General features: G+C 38.1%; 1 protein-coding gene and 1 long non-coding RNA gene across 5 annotated transcripts in view; one reads left to right on the top strand and one right to left on the bottom strand.

Moving 5' to 3' along the window:
• Positions 1-13,422, top strand: part of c6 (complement component 6) — a 29,690-nt gene that overhangs the window by 7,665 nt on the left and 8,603 nt on the right. Inside the window, exons 5-11 of one of the 2 annotated variants that reach the window (XM_044332814.1) lie at positions 9,283-9,296; positions 9,438-9,549; positions 10,175-10,331; positions 10,716-10,860; positions 10,998-11,139; positions 11,585-11,723; positions 13,062-13,253. In XM_044332814.1, the coding sequence (XP_044188749.1) occupies positions 9,283-9,296; positions 9,438-9,549; positions 10,175-10,331; positions 10,716-10,860; positions 10,998-11,139; positions 11,585-11,723; positions 13,062-13,253 (901 nt within the window). Of the gene's footprint in view, positions 1-7,970; positions 8,961-9,282; positions 9,297-9,382; positions 9,550-10,174; positions 10,332-10,715; positions 10,861-10,997; positions 11,140-11,584; positions 11,724-13,061; positions 13,254-13,422 lie in introns of those variants that run through there. The other variant, XM_044332813.1, reaches the window with a different exon arrangement.
• On the bottom strand, positions 589-4,300 carry LOC122967979. Of its 3 annotated transcripts, none has more exons than XR_006398728.1 (5): positions 4,183-4,300; positions 3,366-3,550; positions 2,384-2,487; positions 1,360-1,446; positions 589-770 (listed from the first exon to the last, which is right to left on the bottom strand). It is a non-coding gene; the product is annotated as an uncharacterized LOC122967979 (long non-coding RNA). The 3 variants fall into 3 exon arrangements; XR_006398729.1 differs by having other exon boundaries at positions 589-741; XR_006398730.1 differs by having other exon boundaries at positions 1,360-1,443.

Here is a 13,422-nt window from a genome sequence, read left to right as displayed (position 1 = left end):
GAACAAAGTTCTGATACACAAATCTGTTTTCACTTTTTGGACTTTTTCCTCTAATCTTTGAGTTTTGGTGAAATATTGAATCATTTGAACATTTATTGAAATGAAACCATGTGAAAAGTTTAGAGGGAAAAAAAATTCACTAATTGGTGGAGCTGTTAACAACTCAGATATCTGAAATATGACCCCGACTACACTGCTTTTTTTTGGTCAAATCTTCTGAAAAAGTAACTAAAGTTGTCAAATAAATGTAGTGGAGTAGAAAGTATAATATTTCGCTCCGAAATGTAGTGGAGTGGAAGTATAAAGGAGCATGACATGGAAATACTCAAGTACAAGTACCTCAAAATTGTACAATAGAGTGAATGTACTTAGTTACTTTCCACCACTGAATATAGAGATTTGATTTCTGGTTTTGAGACATGTAATATGAGTAAAACCAGAAGTGACATTTTGAATTAATCCAATATTCCTACGACAATTTCTACACAAAGCTAATTTTGCTTCATATTTGTCATTAACTACAGACTCATTCAGACCGTTTCCTCACAAAACAAGAAATTCCAAAGACATAAAAACTCCAAAACAGCATTTTTATAGAATTTAACTGGTTTTATTTATTTTTACATATTTCATTGAAGTTTATGTTGTGATTGTTGCTGTACATTAAACAGAAACAGATCTCTGCATCAAAGAATGGAAGGAGACATGTCGCTCTTCTCTTCAGTTCTTCATCCAGACTCACTGAGTTTTCAGGATGAACCCAAACATGACTTTTCAGACAGAAATGACTCATTTGTGTTAGATGAGCATGCAGGTTATTGAGAAACATTTATGATCTGTTGGTGTAGTTATCACAATTTAACTGTCACCATAAAGAGTTAAATACTTAGAAATTGAAATGAATATAAAATAGGCGCACTTAAAGAAAATGTTTCTGATTGTTACTGATGGAAGCAGAAAGCATGTCAGTCAACTATGAAGGAAAAGTAAAATATTGCAGAGTGTTCACTGCAGCTCCTCTGAATATTGTTGCAGATTTAACGAACATGACTCAGGTTTCTGGTTTCAGCTTCAGTCTGAAAAGCTGTTCTGAGTTTTTAAAATTGTTCATGTTGTGCTCAAAGTGATGTAACTCCAACACTGTTGGTCTGAATCCTCAGACAAACTTTAAACTCCTTTTGTTTATGATCAAACTGTTGTCAGTCTCTGAACAATAGAATTTAAGCCAAACAGAGGAAATAAAATCAATAATGAAAATAATTGTCAGCTGCAGCTCTAGAAAACATACAAATAGAGGAACAGAAATGTGGAAAACCATTTTGTGATCCCTGTTGTCACAAGTGAAGTGTGAAGTCTCACCTGCAGCAGGTAAACATAATCAGAATAGAACATGTTCTGTTCATCATGTCTTTTTCCAACTGTCTTCACACTGCTGATAGCAAACTGCTGAGGAAAAAAAAAAACAAACAAACAAAAACGTAAATCAGTTTCATAGTGTGATAAATGTGCAAACTGATATTTACTTTACCTGCTGAGTGGGGTCAGGTGATAAACTACAGAATTTATTCCACTGATTAGTCAACGTTCATTCTCCATCATGAAGTTCAGTTACATAAAAACCATCTCAAAGTCCACTTGCATTGGGGAAACAACAGATGTGACTTTTCTTGGTCTTGACAAGCTGCAGCATTTATTAACTGACACACTGTAGTCTGTACTTTACATTTACTGCCAGACTGACAACCTGCCGCTAACCTTTTCCTCTGCTCCGCTCGCATTCACTGTCACTTTTCTGCTGCTCGCTCAACTACCTCAACACATTTTACATACTGCCATAATCCTTAAAAAAGGAGATACTCTACCTAGGCAATGACACAGGTTGACTCACGTCATGGAACAGTGCTGCACAGAGGATCCCAAACGCTATTGATTTCTGAATGAATTGATTCTGGCATTTAGAAAAAAAATTAAATTTTTTTGGCCTGGTGGCTGTCCGGGCCTGTACTACTATAGGGGAAACACTGTCTTTTCCTTTTTGCTCCTTACTTATCCAGACCCAGAAATGACCAAAATCAAATTCCACACTTTTCCATACTGTAGGAACCTGGAGTTCAGTGATCAGCTGTTTGTATGTCCTCAGTGATCAATCAGCTGTTCTGGGATCAGCTAAACGCTATGTAAGTCTTTGTCACAGCGCCCCCGCTCTGAGAACAGACTGCTGAGAGGGAGCGCTACAATTCGGCCTTTTGTTTACATCATCTCCCAGCAGCCACTGTGGGTTACTAGCCCCGCCCACTGTGTGACATCACAACCACAAACAGCTGATTCATCGGTCAGGTTTAAAGAACAGTGTGAGGCTAGTGAGTTAGTGTTATGACCTCACCAGCACTGCAGACATGTGATTGGTTGTTCAGATGTGATGACACCACCGCGTTGGTGGTCTGACTTCAATGATGACAGAGCATCATCTCCACAGGGTCACAGGTTCTGTCAGGAGCCAATCAGAGAGCAGAGTGTGAGCAGGTAAACATTTATCAGTGATTAAAGTTCCTTTTTAACCTGCCGGCTGCCTGGATCAGAATACGCTTCAGTCCGGTTTTGTCACGGCCCCCCCCTCTGTGAACATACTGCTGAGGGCGGGGCTTCAGTCGGCCTTTTATTTCATCACTTCCAGACAGGACGACAGGTGTGCTCATCAAAAATAAAAACCACAGCAAGGACCTGATAATAACCAGATACCTGAATCCACATTAAGGTTAACAGCTTTATATGAAACAGATGTGACCTTGGATCAGCTGTTTCTAACTGTGCTGTCAACATGAATCTTTCCTGGTTGAATCGTCAGAACAAAAGATGAATAACTGTGCCAGAAAATATCTGGTTCTTTAGTAAAAACTTGTTACGAAAAAAAGTTACGAGACTGTGGACAAAGATTTCAGGGTAGAAGTTAACTATGACTCCCATGGTGCATTTCATTTCTAATGGCAGGCAGAAATGAAAGATTAAATTTATTTTACGATCTGCAGATTAAAATCAGTTCACTTTAAAATTTCTGGCTCACTGAGTGAATTCAGAAAACCATAACAATGGGTGTTGTAGTATTCACAGACTGAAACAAAGTGTCAGAATATACACCTATAGGTCACATTATCCAGTAGAGTCTTGAGCAGTAATATTACTTTTTCCAGTAACAGTGTAAGGGATTACAGTTTGAAACTCAGTAATCACATTACAGTTACTTTTACACTGGGGGCCAGCGTGCTTGCTGTCTTACATAGGTTATTGGAGTAACATGTTACTTCTGACTAGTAGGCCTAACTAAAGCAATATAATTAGTTTTACAGTAAGTAATGTAAGAAACTCACCTCAGCCACCACCAATGTGTAGCATCCACCTGAGTGATGCACGGCAGCCATTTTGTGCCAAAACGCTGACCACACATCAGCGTGAGGTGGAGAGGGAGGGAATCATTGAGCCAGTTACACTGCGGGATGATTAGGTGGCCAGATGGAGAGAGCCCGATTGGGTCTGATCACAGGTCCAGGTACACCTGAGGATGAAACAGGACAGAAACTATAAATACTTACAGGAAGCATTTAACGCGAGAATAGACTTCGACACAACACAGGATAGAAAAAAGTCAAAATTATCTGATTCCAGCTTCTTTATTGTGAATATTTTCTGGTTTCTTTACTCCTCTATGACAGTAGACTCATTATGTTTGGACTGTGAACAAAACAGACATTTTAGGACGTCATCTTGGGCTTTGGGAAACAGTGTTCCACGTTTTTCACCATTTTCTGACATCTTAAAGATCCAAACAACTAATCGATTGATGGCCGCAGCTCTAATCGGAATCGTTACAGCACAGAAAGACTGTGAAAGTTCACTTTTACCTTCATCACAATCTGAACACAACAGCAACTGGCCGTTTTTGCTGACGCGTGTGTACTACTTTCGCGCTCAAACTGCCTCCTTGTTACCAAATATTCCCGCCACAAGGAGCGTCTTTATTCAGGAGCGGTTTACTGGGGACCCAGGCTCACCGATTACAGACCGGAGAGGTACCGGTAATAGACTGGAAACGTGCCGGAGAGATACCGGCTGGTCTGGGAGTTAGCAGCTTAGCGGGAGATAATAGATGCTGCGGCAGAAACATGAAATAGAACCGTTGAACTTTACCTGAAATGACCCGAACACGTTGTTCTGTTTCTACCTCCATCATCTGCTGCTCTCCGCTGCTTGTTTTTCACGTGAACAACCGCCATGTTTCTTTATAGGAACCAACGACCAATCACAGTTAGCTCCTTTTCTTCTTCTGGTGTTTTTTTTTGTGGGTTTAGCAAACTTCACAGTAGCTTTACCGCCACCGTGTGGACTGGAGTACCAGCCTTTTAAATCATGTAAAAGGTCTTATTATGTTAATTATTATTATTATTAGCATTATTATTTCTTCACCATGCACTTTAGTATATATATTTTTAAATATATGTTTAAATTAAATACAAAACAGGTTTTCTTTGAGGAGATAAAAAAGTGTATATACGTAGTAAAAAAAAAAAAGGAATATACAGAGCAATGTGCTTTACATTGGACACAACACATTATTTCTTACCCTGAAAAAATTCAGTAGAGTCCGAAATCTTATCAAACACATGTGTCTCCTATGTCTAGGTCTCCTATGTAAGATCAGTCTCTCCAGGTGTGTTAATTATTATAATTATAGATTATTTGTAATCTTATATGTTGTCCTTCTTAATATTAATAATAATGAGTTACAAGGTGCTTCACAAAATACAATACCATAAAATATAGGCCCATAAATAGCGAACATAGAGAAATAAAACAAAAAATTCAAAACATGATACATAGAAAATGCAATAAAAAAGGGATTTCAAGAAGTGGTCAAACATGGAGAGATAAAACAAAATATAAAAAGAATAACACTTGTGGTGTACTCCTTACTGAAATCTTCCAACTCCGAAGTTACTTTCATTCACTTTAAAGGACCACAGCAGTGTTTAAATTCCTCTACTACAGCTTCTTTATACTTTCTATTTTTTCTACCATCCACTGGCTTCCATCCTTTGAAGAACATGTAAAACCACTGCTTTGGGCCTTTATATAGACAATCATGTATCTAACTCATGTTACACACCTCAGTGGTCACCTGTCTGAGCTCTTATCAAAACTGAATGCATTCCCACCAGGTGTTTGGACTTAATGTTCAGTGTCAAGTTGTTAAATGTAAGCTGCACATTGGTTAACTTCACATGAACATATATTTATATTTTTAGTCATAAAACACCTTACACATAACACACTTTTTCACATATTCACCAGGAAAACTAAGAAACAACAGCACATAGATTCAAAATATACTGTGGACATAAAACATGGACGTGCAGAAACACAAACAAACAAAAAAAATTTAAACAACAAATAAAAGAAAGTATTCTACTTGAAGTTGAAGTACGACAGGATAAAAACACTGAAGGTTAAAGTAAATTATTTCCATAATAATCCTAGCTTGCCCCACATCCTGACGGCTAAGACTGTTGTGCCCCTGCAACATTACTGACTGAATGTTGTAACCTGCAGATAAAGTAGATACTCATTTTACAAGTTCTACATCTTTATGTAAATAATAGATACATTCACCCATCTCTACTTCTTCAGTTTCATTACATTTAATAACATAAAAACATAAAAGTTTTTACACAACAATTTTAAAAAATTGTAATAAATTCTGAGGATCTCACATCATCTGGTAAACTGCTCCCACGTTTAGCTTCCACACACTGAAAGGATTCAGATCCAAAACTGCCATATCTTTGTATTCTGACAGAAGTTTGACCATGCCTAGTATTATAATTGTGCTGGTTTCTGGTACGCTAAAAACACCTGGAAATGGTCTGGTGCCAATGTGGAGGAGAGACTGAAAACATTATTAGTGGGATGAATGCAGAATAAGCAGGTGGAGTCTGAGCAAGCTTCCGTAATGACCAATGACATGAGCTCTTCTCATCCCCTTAAACACAGCAACAGGTGAAAAGGGGGAGAGAGGCTGCGTGAGAGCGAGAAAAGAGGTCACCTCTGTGTAGCAGCAATGTACATGCGGTAATAGCATCAGTGATTGCCACGTCCCATTTCATTTGGCCAGTTCTGAGGGGCTGCACCTGATGGTTCATTAGTATTTGCTTCTTATGACACTGAGCCATCAATAACGTTGTCACCACCACCTGTGGTCTATTCATCTGATGGGGTCCCTAATGAAAAATCATTTGGAAATACGTGTTTGTGGTGTTCAGACGTTTATGGTGGTAGATGTTTTTCAAATCTATCGTATCAATAAATTGGTGTTTTGCTGTGATGTTTGGAGACTACCAAACTTAAAATTATGCTGAATATATGTACAATTTTTGTCTATGGACTGACACTTGAATTGGTGATGGCTACCAAACACCGAATTGTTGAACTGACACTAAATTAAGGTTGTTGCTCTTGGTGGAGAGTCACAGCAGTGTGGGTCTGTCACAGGCAGACACATGTAGCACAAGTTGCTGCTCATAGTTCAGTCAGTCAACAAGTTAAGCCTTGTAAAGTCAGTGTGGGTGAGGGTTGTGTGGAGCACTCCCTCCTGCTGACAGAAAGCTAACCAGATCAGTACTTTAATTTGAGTGTCAGTGCTGTCTTCTGGAGAGCCACAAGGGTTACAATTACTCTCCCACTATCCCATTCATCTGCAACAGTTTAGGGGTCAGTTTAGGGGTTTCTTTTCAAATCACTGCCAAAAATTTTTACATTATAAAGTTTCCCATGAATTTTTGCACAACCCCTCCTCATGGAGCAGTAGATATGATTTAGCCCATGATGAGCCCCACTATTATGCTGGTATGTCATTATGTTTTCTGCTCTTTGCATCATATTTCCTTTTTCTCTAACCTTATTTTTTGTAACTGAGCTTCCATTTCTTTCTAATGTCTTATAAACATGAGTAGAAATTGCCAAGTCAACCGAGTCAAATGTTTTGTAACCAGTGGGGTTTTACACTAATACACATAGATAGACAAAATAACAAAAACACATATGCAATCCTCAAGGACTGAGGTGTTCATTCAACTCTTTCTTAGGTTATGTTATTATTGTACATAGATGCATTATTACTGTAAGGTATTTATGCTCATCCCTTATATAGGATGAGAAAACTAACTTGAACTCAATTTCTCTCTGACACTGTCTCCAAAGAGTGCAATGTACTAAACATACAAATACTTCTTTCATAAATATAGTATTTATTGTGGGCTACTCTACTGGTTTGTATTATATTGCTTATGTATCGTTGTATTTTTTTTTTTTTAAAGTTGGTTTTGTCAGTCTTTACGCTAATTATTTGATAGAACAATTACTTATATAAAGTTGTTTTTCTTACCTGCATTTAGCCCAATGGTACACAATACAAAGTAGCTGTTGCCGGTAACAGTCAATGAGGATCCAAATAAATAAACATTGCTTAAACAATTTTGTCTGAAAAAATACCTCTGGCTTTTTTCTAAAATTTAATCTCAGACTAGTTAAAAGAAATCACACTTAACATGGTGACAATGAGGAAAATACTGATTCAATTCATCTCTGGGGTGCTCTAAAATCTACATTTTTTTATTAAAAGAACATCATCAAACAGTTATATAAAATAACACAAATAACATAACAGCTCAGATAACTACACAATGCAAAGACAATAATTCAAACAAGATGCAACTATGTGGTTTCAGCAATAACAGCAACCATAGCAACCACCATAGCAACGATAGAAAGCCTGCAAAAATCTTTGTAATAACTAACAAAATAAACATCATATACATTAATTGAACAAAGATTATGAAAAATAAAATGCACATTTCTCGCTATGTTGCTATGTTATCAAAATTAATTTTAATGTTGAATCTATCTTAAAATATTGCATTTTCCACTGAGAATAAAAGGAATGGCAGCCATTTTTTTTGTTTTTCGTAGAAAGAAACTTGAAAGTCATGTGACAGCAAATGCCTGATAACAAGCCTTCTGTGCCTACTGGACTCCATCAACACTGGCTCACTGAAATAAATGGGTGATAACAGTCTCCTTGGTTTAGCAGGCCCCTACTAGCCCATATATTTGGGACAGATGTCGCCTATTCAATAGGCTGATAACAGTCAAATCGAGTGATTTTGTAACACTACATACATGTTTTCTTTTCTTATCCCCAAAGCCTTGGAAAAAGGATATTTACTTGTCAATAACTCATCAAACAATTAGTGCTGTTGTTCAGTTGTTCAATGGGTGTAATATATGTCAAATCTAATATGGAGTTGATTACAGCCTTTACATTTCTGTCTATACATATAAGTTTCAGTTACAATGTTGCAGTTTTACAAATAGTCTGAATACATTTATGTGCTTTTTACAACATGGACCAAAACGATGTATTGATTGATTTCAGTGTCAGATTGAGCAAAAAAACTTGGATAACTAAACAACATGTGGAAATAAAAGTTTTCTCCCCCTCAGTGTCTCTAACTGTCAAATCTCAAACATAAAACATCTGGTGTACGTCTCTGAAGCTGGGAAACTCCAGAGCTCTTTACTTCCCGTAACAGTGAGGGACACGAGGGTTATGTAAGGACTACTATGTGCTCTGATTATTGTTATTAGATAAAAAGGTCATTTTTAATTGAGATATTTTTGAACACAGATTGGGCAATTTAAGTCCAAAACCAACTGGATTCCCCTGAGACATCCCAGAGGCAGGTTTATATTCCAGCTGTCAACTCTGACATAAACCTCGAGTCAGATTCAGCTCCGCCTGCAGCGCAGACTCAATTTACTGAGAGGAGTCTCAACTGTTCACATATACACTCTAACACAGGAGTGACTGAATTATATGCTTCCATCTGTTGAGGAAGACATCAGTACATGTGGTAAGTCAGATTTTGCTTCATATGCATGTGTTAAGCATGTGAATTTAGCAATGAACACTATTTGAAAAAAGTGTGAAAATTATATGATGCAGAAACAAAAATGTAATGTATAATTTAGAATGCTGACTTAAAACTGCACCATAACATTTAGTCGCTTTGTGTTATTTTATTTCTTCATTCTGTTTTGTCTTTGCAGTGTTAAATGCCTTTTTATAAATTAGGTAAACAACTTTGAATTCACTCCGTTTATGAAATGTGTTCAACCTAAAACTTGCCTAAAACAACATTTTATGTGCATCAAAAGTGAAGTTTTCAAATATAGTCCAAATGTAAAACATATATTACCTGAAAAAAACCCAAATACTGTATTTGTCTAACTGAATAAAAGAAATTCATTGACTCTGGCCTGGCCATTGATTCAGAAACCAGTCTGATCTCCTCTGATGGCTCCTTCCAAACGCTTGGTCCTGCTGCTACAGCTCGTCAGCTGGGTATCAGGTAGTCTGGCCTGTTTCTGTGACAGATACCCCTGGGGATCCTGGACTGCCTGCACCATGACCTGCAACCATGGTACACAACAAAGACACAGGTGGGACTCGCAGCACAGAGAGTTGAACAAGCCACGCACCCATCCACCATCCTGAACTCCACATTCTTACTTTCCACCTTGGCAGGTACAGGACATAATATTTCATTTGTTGACACTGAACGTAAATCGTGAGGTGAAGAATCATCCATTATGGACGTAATTCCTTGGGATACTGAGCTGGAATGTTACCACCAAAATTCACAACCTCCTTCAATTCGTCAAGAGACCCCCACGGGCTCTGGGAAAACATTAGATTGAAAACTCAGGTTCTAAATTGATATCTGGAGCTCATATCTGTTCATTTTCATTTTTACTTTGAAAACAAACCAAAAAAAAAAAAACAAAAACAGATGGATAATTTGCTACATGAACACCCTTAGAGGGGCTTTGATGCTTAATCAGCAGCTCATTTGGGTTTTCTCTATTACTGTAATATTTCACAAGAGGACCTTGTGTGTAAACTTTGGCGGTCAGTATCTCTGAGTACATTAGCTCTGTTAAGTTTCATATGCATAGGGACATAAATTATATCCAGTTACAGTCGAAATCACATTTTAAAATAGTTCCAGGTAAAGATAATGCAAACAGTATGTATGTAAAAATGATTTTCATACTTTTTTGACAGGGGTATTCGGTATGAGGAATATTACTGGAAGAACAGCTGCGCTCAACTGTGTAAGAATCATGACCGCAGAGCCTGCAACGAGCAGGCCTGTCCAATCAACTGCCAGCTGACAGACTTTGGGCCATGGTCTGACTGCTCGCCATGCGCCAAGAAACAGGCAAGAAGCACACAAATTACATTACAAAACCCTGACATATGCGTCACATATTCCCTCTCTTATCTGTACCTGAGTTCCACATGACAGTCTACATCTGAGCAGTTTTGAAAAAGTGACAAAATGAAAAAGATTTTTGAATGTGCAGTTGATGGATACTATTATCCCAAAATGAAATGCAATTGCAAGGAGTCTGTCTTGGAGAACAAAAATGAAGTATTGAATCTTCCGAAAAACATCCAAGCACATGATGTTTTAATTTTAAAAACATGGTGCGATAGAATATCCACAAAAAGAGTAAAGTAAGAAGAAAATAAGACTGAGAACTACGTAATGTTTGACTCAGTCTCTCTCTCTCTCTCTCTCTCTCTCATGCTGTTGCCATAGCTGCGGACCCGGTCTGTGGTGAGGCCGTCCCAGTTTGGTGGTTCAGCCTGCAGCGTGGAGCTGACAGAGGAGAGGCCTTGTTATCCCTCCACAGAGTGCAAGTTACCACCAATTGACTGCAGAGACGACTTTAAGTGTGATAATGGTAAGTAGTGTTTTTTAATAATTATAATATATGATATAATAATAATCATAACTTCCCAGCTGACTGACACCTTCTCAGTCACTTTTTCAATCTCACATTTTATTATCTAAATAAAACCAACATCCTCTCTGCTGCAGGACGCTGCATCAACTCGACGCTAACATGCAACAGACAGAATGACTGTGAAGATAACTCTGATGAGAGGGACTGTGAAGACTTCAAAATTGTGTGTCCAGCGGAGAAGAGACCGTCCCCCGGGACTGACCTGGTGGGAAACGGGTAAGCTGAAAGTCAAAAGGTCACTGCTGAGTTTACAGCTTTAATTTTAATGTGAACTGCCCCACATTCCTCCCTGCTGTGTTCTTAAATTAAATTCCTTCCTGTCAAGCGTTCCTGGGTCGTGTTTCTCCTCTTAAAAACACAGAATGTTTGTTAGTACGTCTTGCACTTTTACAGTGATTGTGATATTCTTTTGTGTTGCTGAGCTTTGCTGTACCACTGCTGCAAAGACAAGGATACAATAGTGTTTGTTAGAACCTGACCAATACTGGATGTTTTGAAGATGTTCCCAAATTCAATACTTGAGAATAATAAAAACTGAATCACATAAGTGAGTATTTCTCTTTTCATGTCTGGGATTTCTGGATATTGGCCAATAATATGGGCCTGCATTATTGTTCCTGCAAAGCTGACGAAATTTGACGTCACTGATTTGTGTCTGAAGGTTTGATGCTCTAGCAGAGGAGCCAAGGGGAGCAGTGCTGAACAACATGTTTATGGGAGGAAGTTGCATCATCAAGAGGCCTGCGAGCACGCTGCTTTACCACCGAATCCCTCACAACTTTGAGACCTTTGACATTAAGGTAGCATTATTGTTTGTAATATTTGCTATGTATAGCCCTTCTGTAAAGCTACACTGGTTCATGCACATCTTAGACTAAATCGACCAACCAAAGCTTTCTAGGAGTAATAATGGGGATGTCATCTTCCTGGAAAAATAGAGACAGAAATTTTTTACAAAAAAATGGCAACAAGTGTGATTTGAATTAACCAGTACTAAAAGTGGGCCAGTACTCACCGGTACACAATACCAGCACTTCTACATTTTACTCTTGTGTGTGAATGACTTTTTCTGGAGCACCTTCACTTCTCATGAGCTGCTGGTTATCCAATAAGTCCTTTTCTGATTAGGTTCTCTGTGCAATTCATTATAGTGCTAATTAAACTACATTACCCAGACAAGTGGGCTCATCTGTGTCTCCTTCCGCCTGCCTGCTTTTCTCTTTAGTGGCTAAAGGTGTACAGTACATTAGTTATGTTACACTCATGTTAGCCTAGCTTCCAAAAGGCAATGCAAAGAGAACACAAACAGAGCCACGATAACACAAGTAGAGTTTCAAATCCTCAACCAGTGTAGACCAGTAGCAGCCTAATTAAGCTAACGTTAGCACTACTCCTAGCAGCAAGCTTGCTGATGTAGCATCAACAAAAGCACCCGCTACAGCTATTTCTACAACAATGACAAAGTTAACAGTAACATTTCGACACTTTGAACAGTTTGACTGTGAAGCAAATGCTGCATTTTATTTTATTTTACCCTCACGAAGCGATGGCTACCAACTGATGATAGTCATGAGGGCTGTGCAGACACTTTGCACGAGGGCGTACGTGTCCCCAACATATCTCCCTTTTTAAAGTAAATGTAAATTTTCTTTTGAATAAATTTGTATTGTGAACATCAATATAATATTATAGTATATTTAGTCACTTTATAAATTATAAATGCAGCAGTTTTTTTTTTTTATGACTTTGGACACTAGAAATGACAACTCTTAAATTTGCATATTTCTTTGATTGTCATGAAAAATGTCATGCTACAGATTGCTTGGATAAAACAAAACAAAGCAGAAATCAGCTTACATTAATGAAGAAAAATGAATTGACCATTTGTTTGGCTCTTTGAAAGAATGGCTTGGGCAAAAAAGGTCTTTGTGAAACTGCCACAAGTAGCAGCAATTCATCAGCAAAACATCAGTCGTTTTCACATCCTACACACAGAGGCTTTAATGAAAACGTTCATCAGTTGTTTGCACTTGGGTGGCATCATAGATAGACACTTCAGGACAAGGCCCATTTAGTTTTGTAGTTGCTGTTCTTGTTGTTATAAATCTTGTGTTACAAATGTGGTTCTGGTTGTAAAGGTTGGACAACTTGAGGACTTCAGCACCGAGCCGCAGCCGCTGCACACCGAATCCATCACTTTGAAGAGATCACAGTCATCTGCAAGCAGCCGAGATAAGTCTGACTTCCTCTATCTCATCCTCTTCTTCAACCAGAATTCAAATACGCAAGTCAGCTCTAACAAGGAAGCTTTTGAAGCTTCAAAGAAAAAGGTGAGCACACACACATGCACACATAGACATTAACTTTACATTAATTTCCTGGAGACTTACCCAAACTCTAACCTTTCATAAACTTTAAAGTAAGCCTTCACCCTAAAATCAATGATTTGTGTCCATACTGTACACACAACATGATGAATACCCGCCACGTACACACACA

The sequence above is a fragment of the Thunnus albacares genome, chromosome 18, assembly GCF_914725855.1.
Source record: "Thunnus albacares chromosome 18, fThuAlb1.1, whole genome shotgun sequence".
Lineage (NCBI taxonomy): Eukaryota > Metazoa > Chordata > Actinopteri > Scombriformes > Scombridae > Thunnus > Thunnus albacares.
The sequence above is the reverse complement of the archived record's forward strand: the minus strand, read 5'-3'. Positions and strand labels throughout refer to the sequence as shown.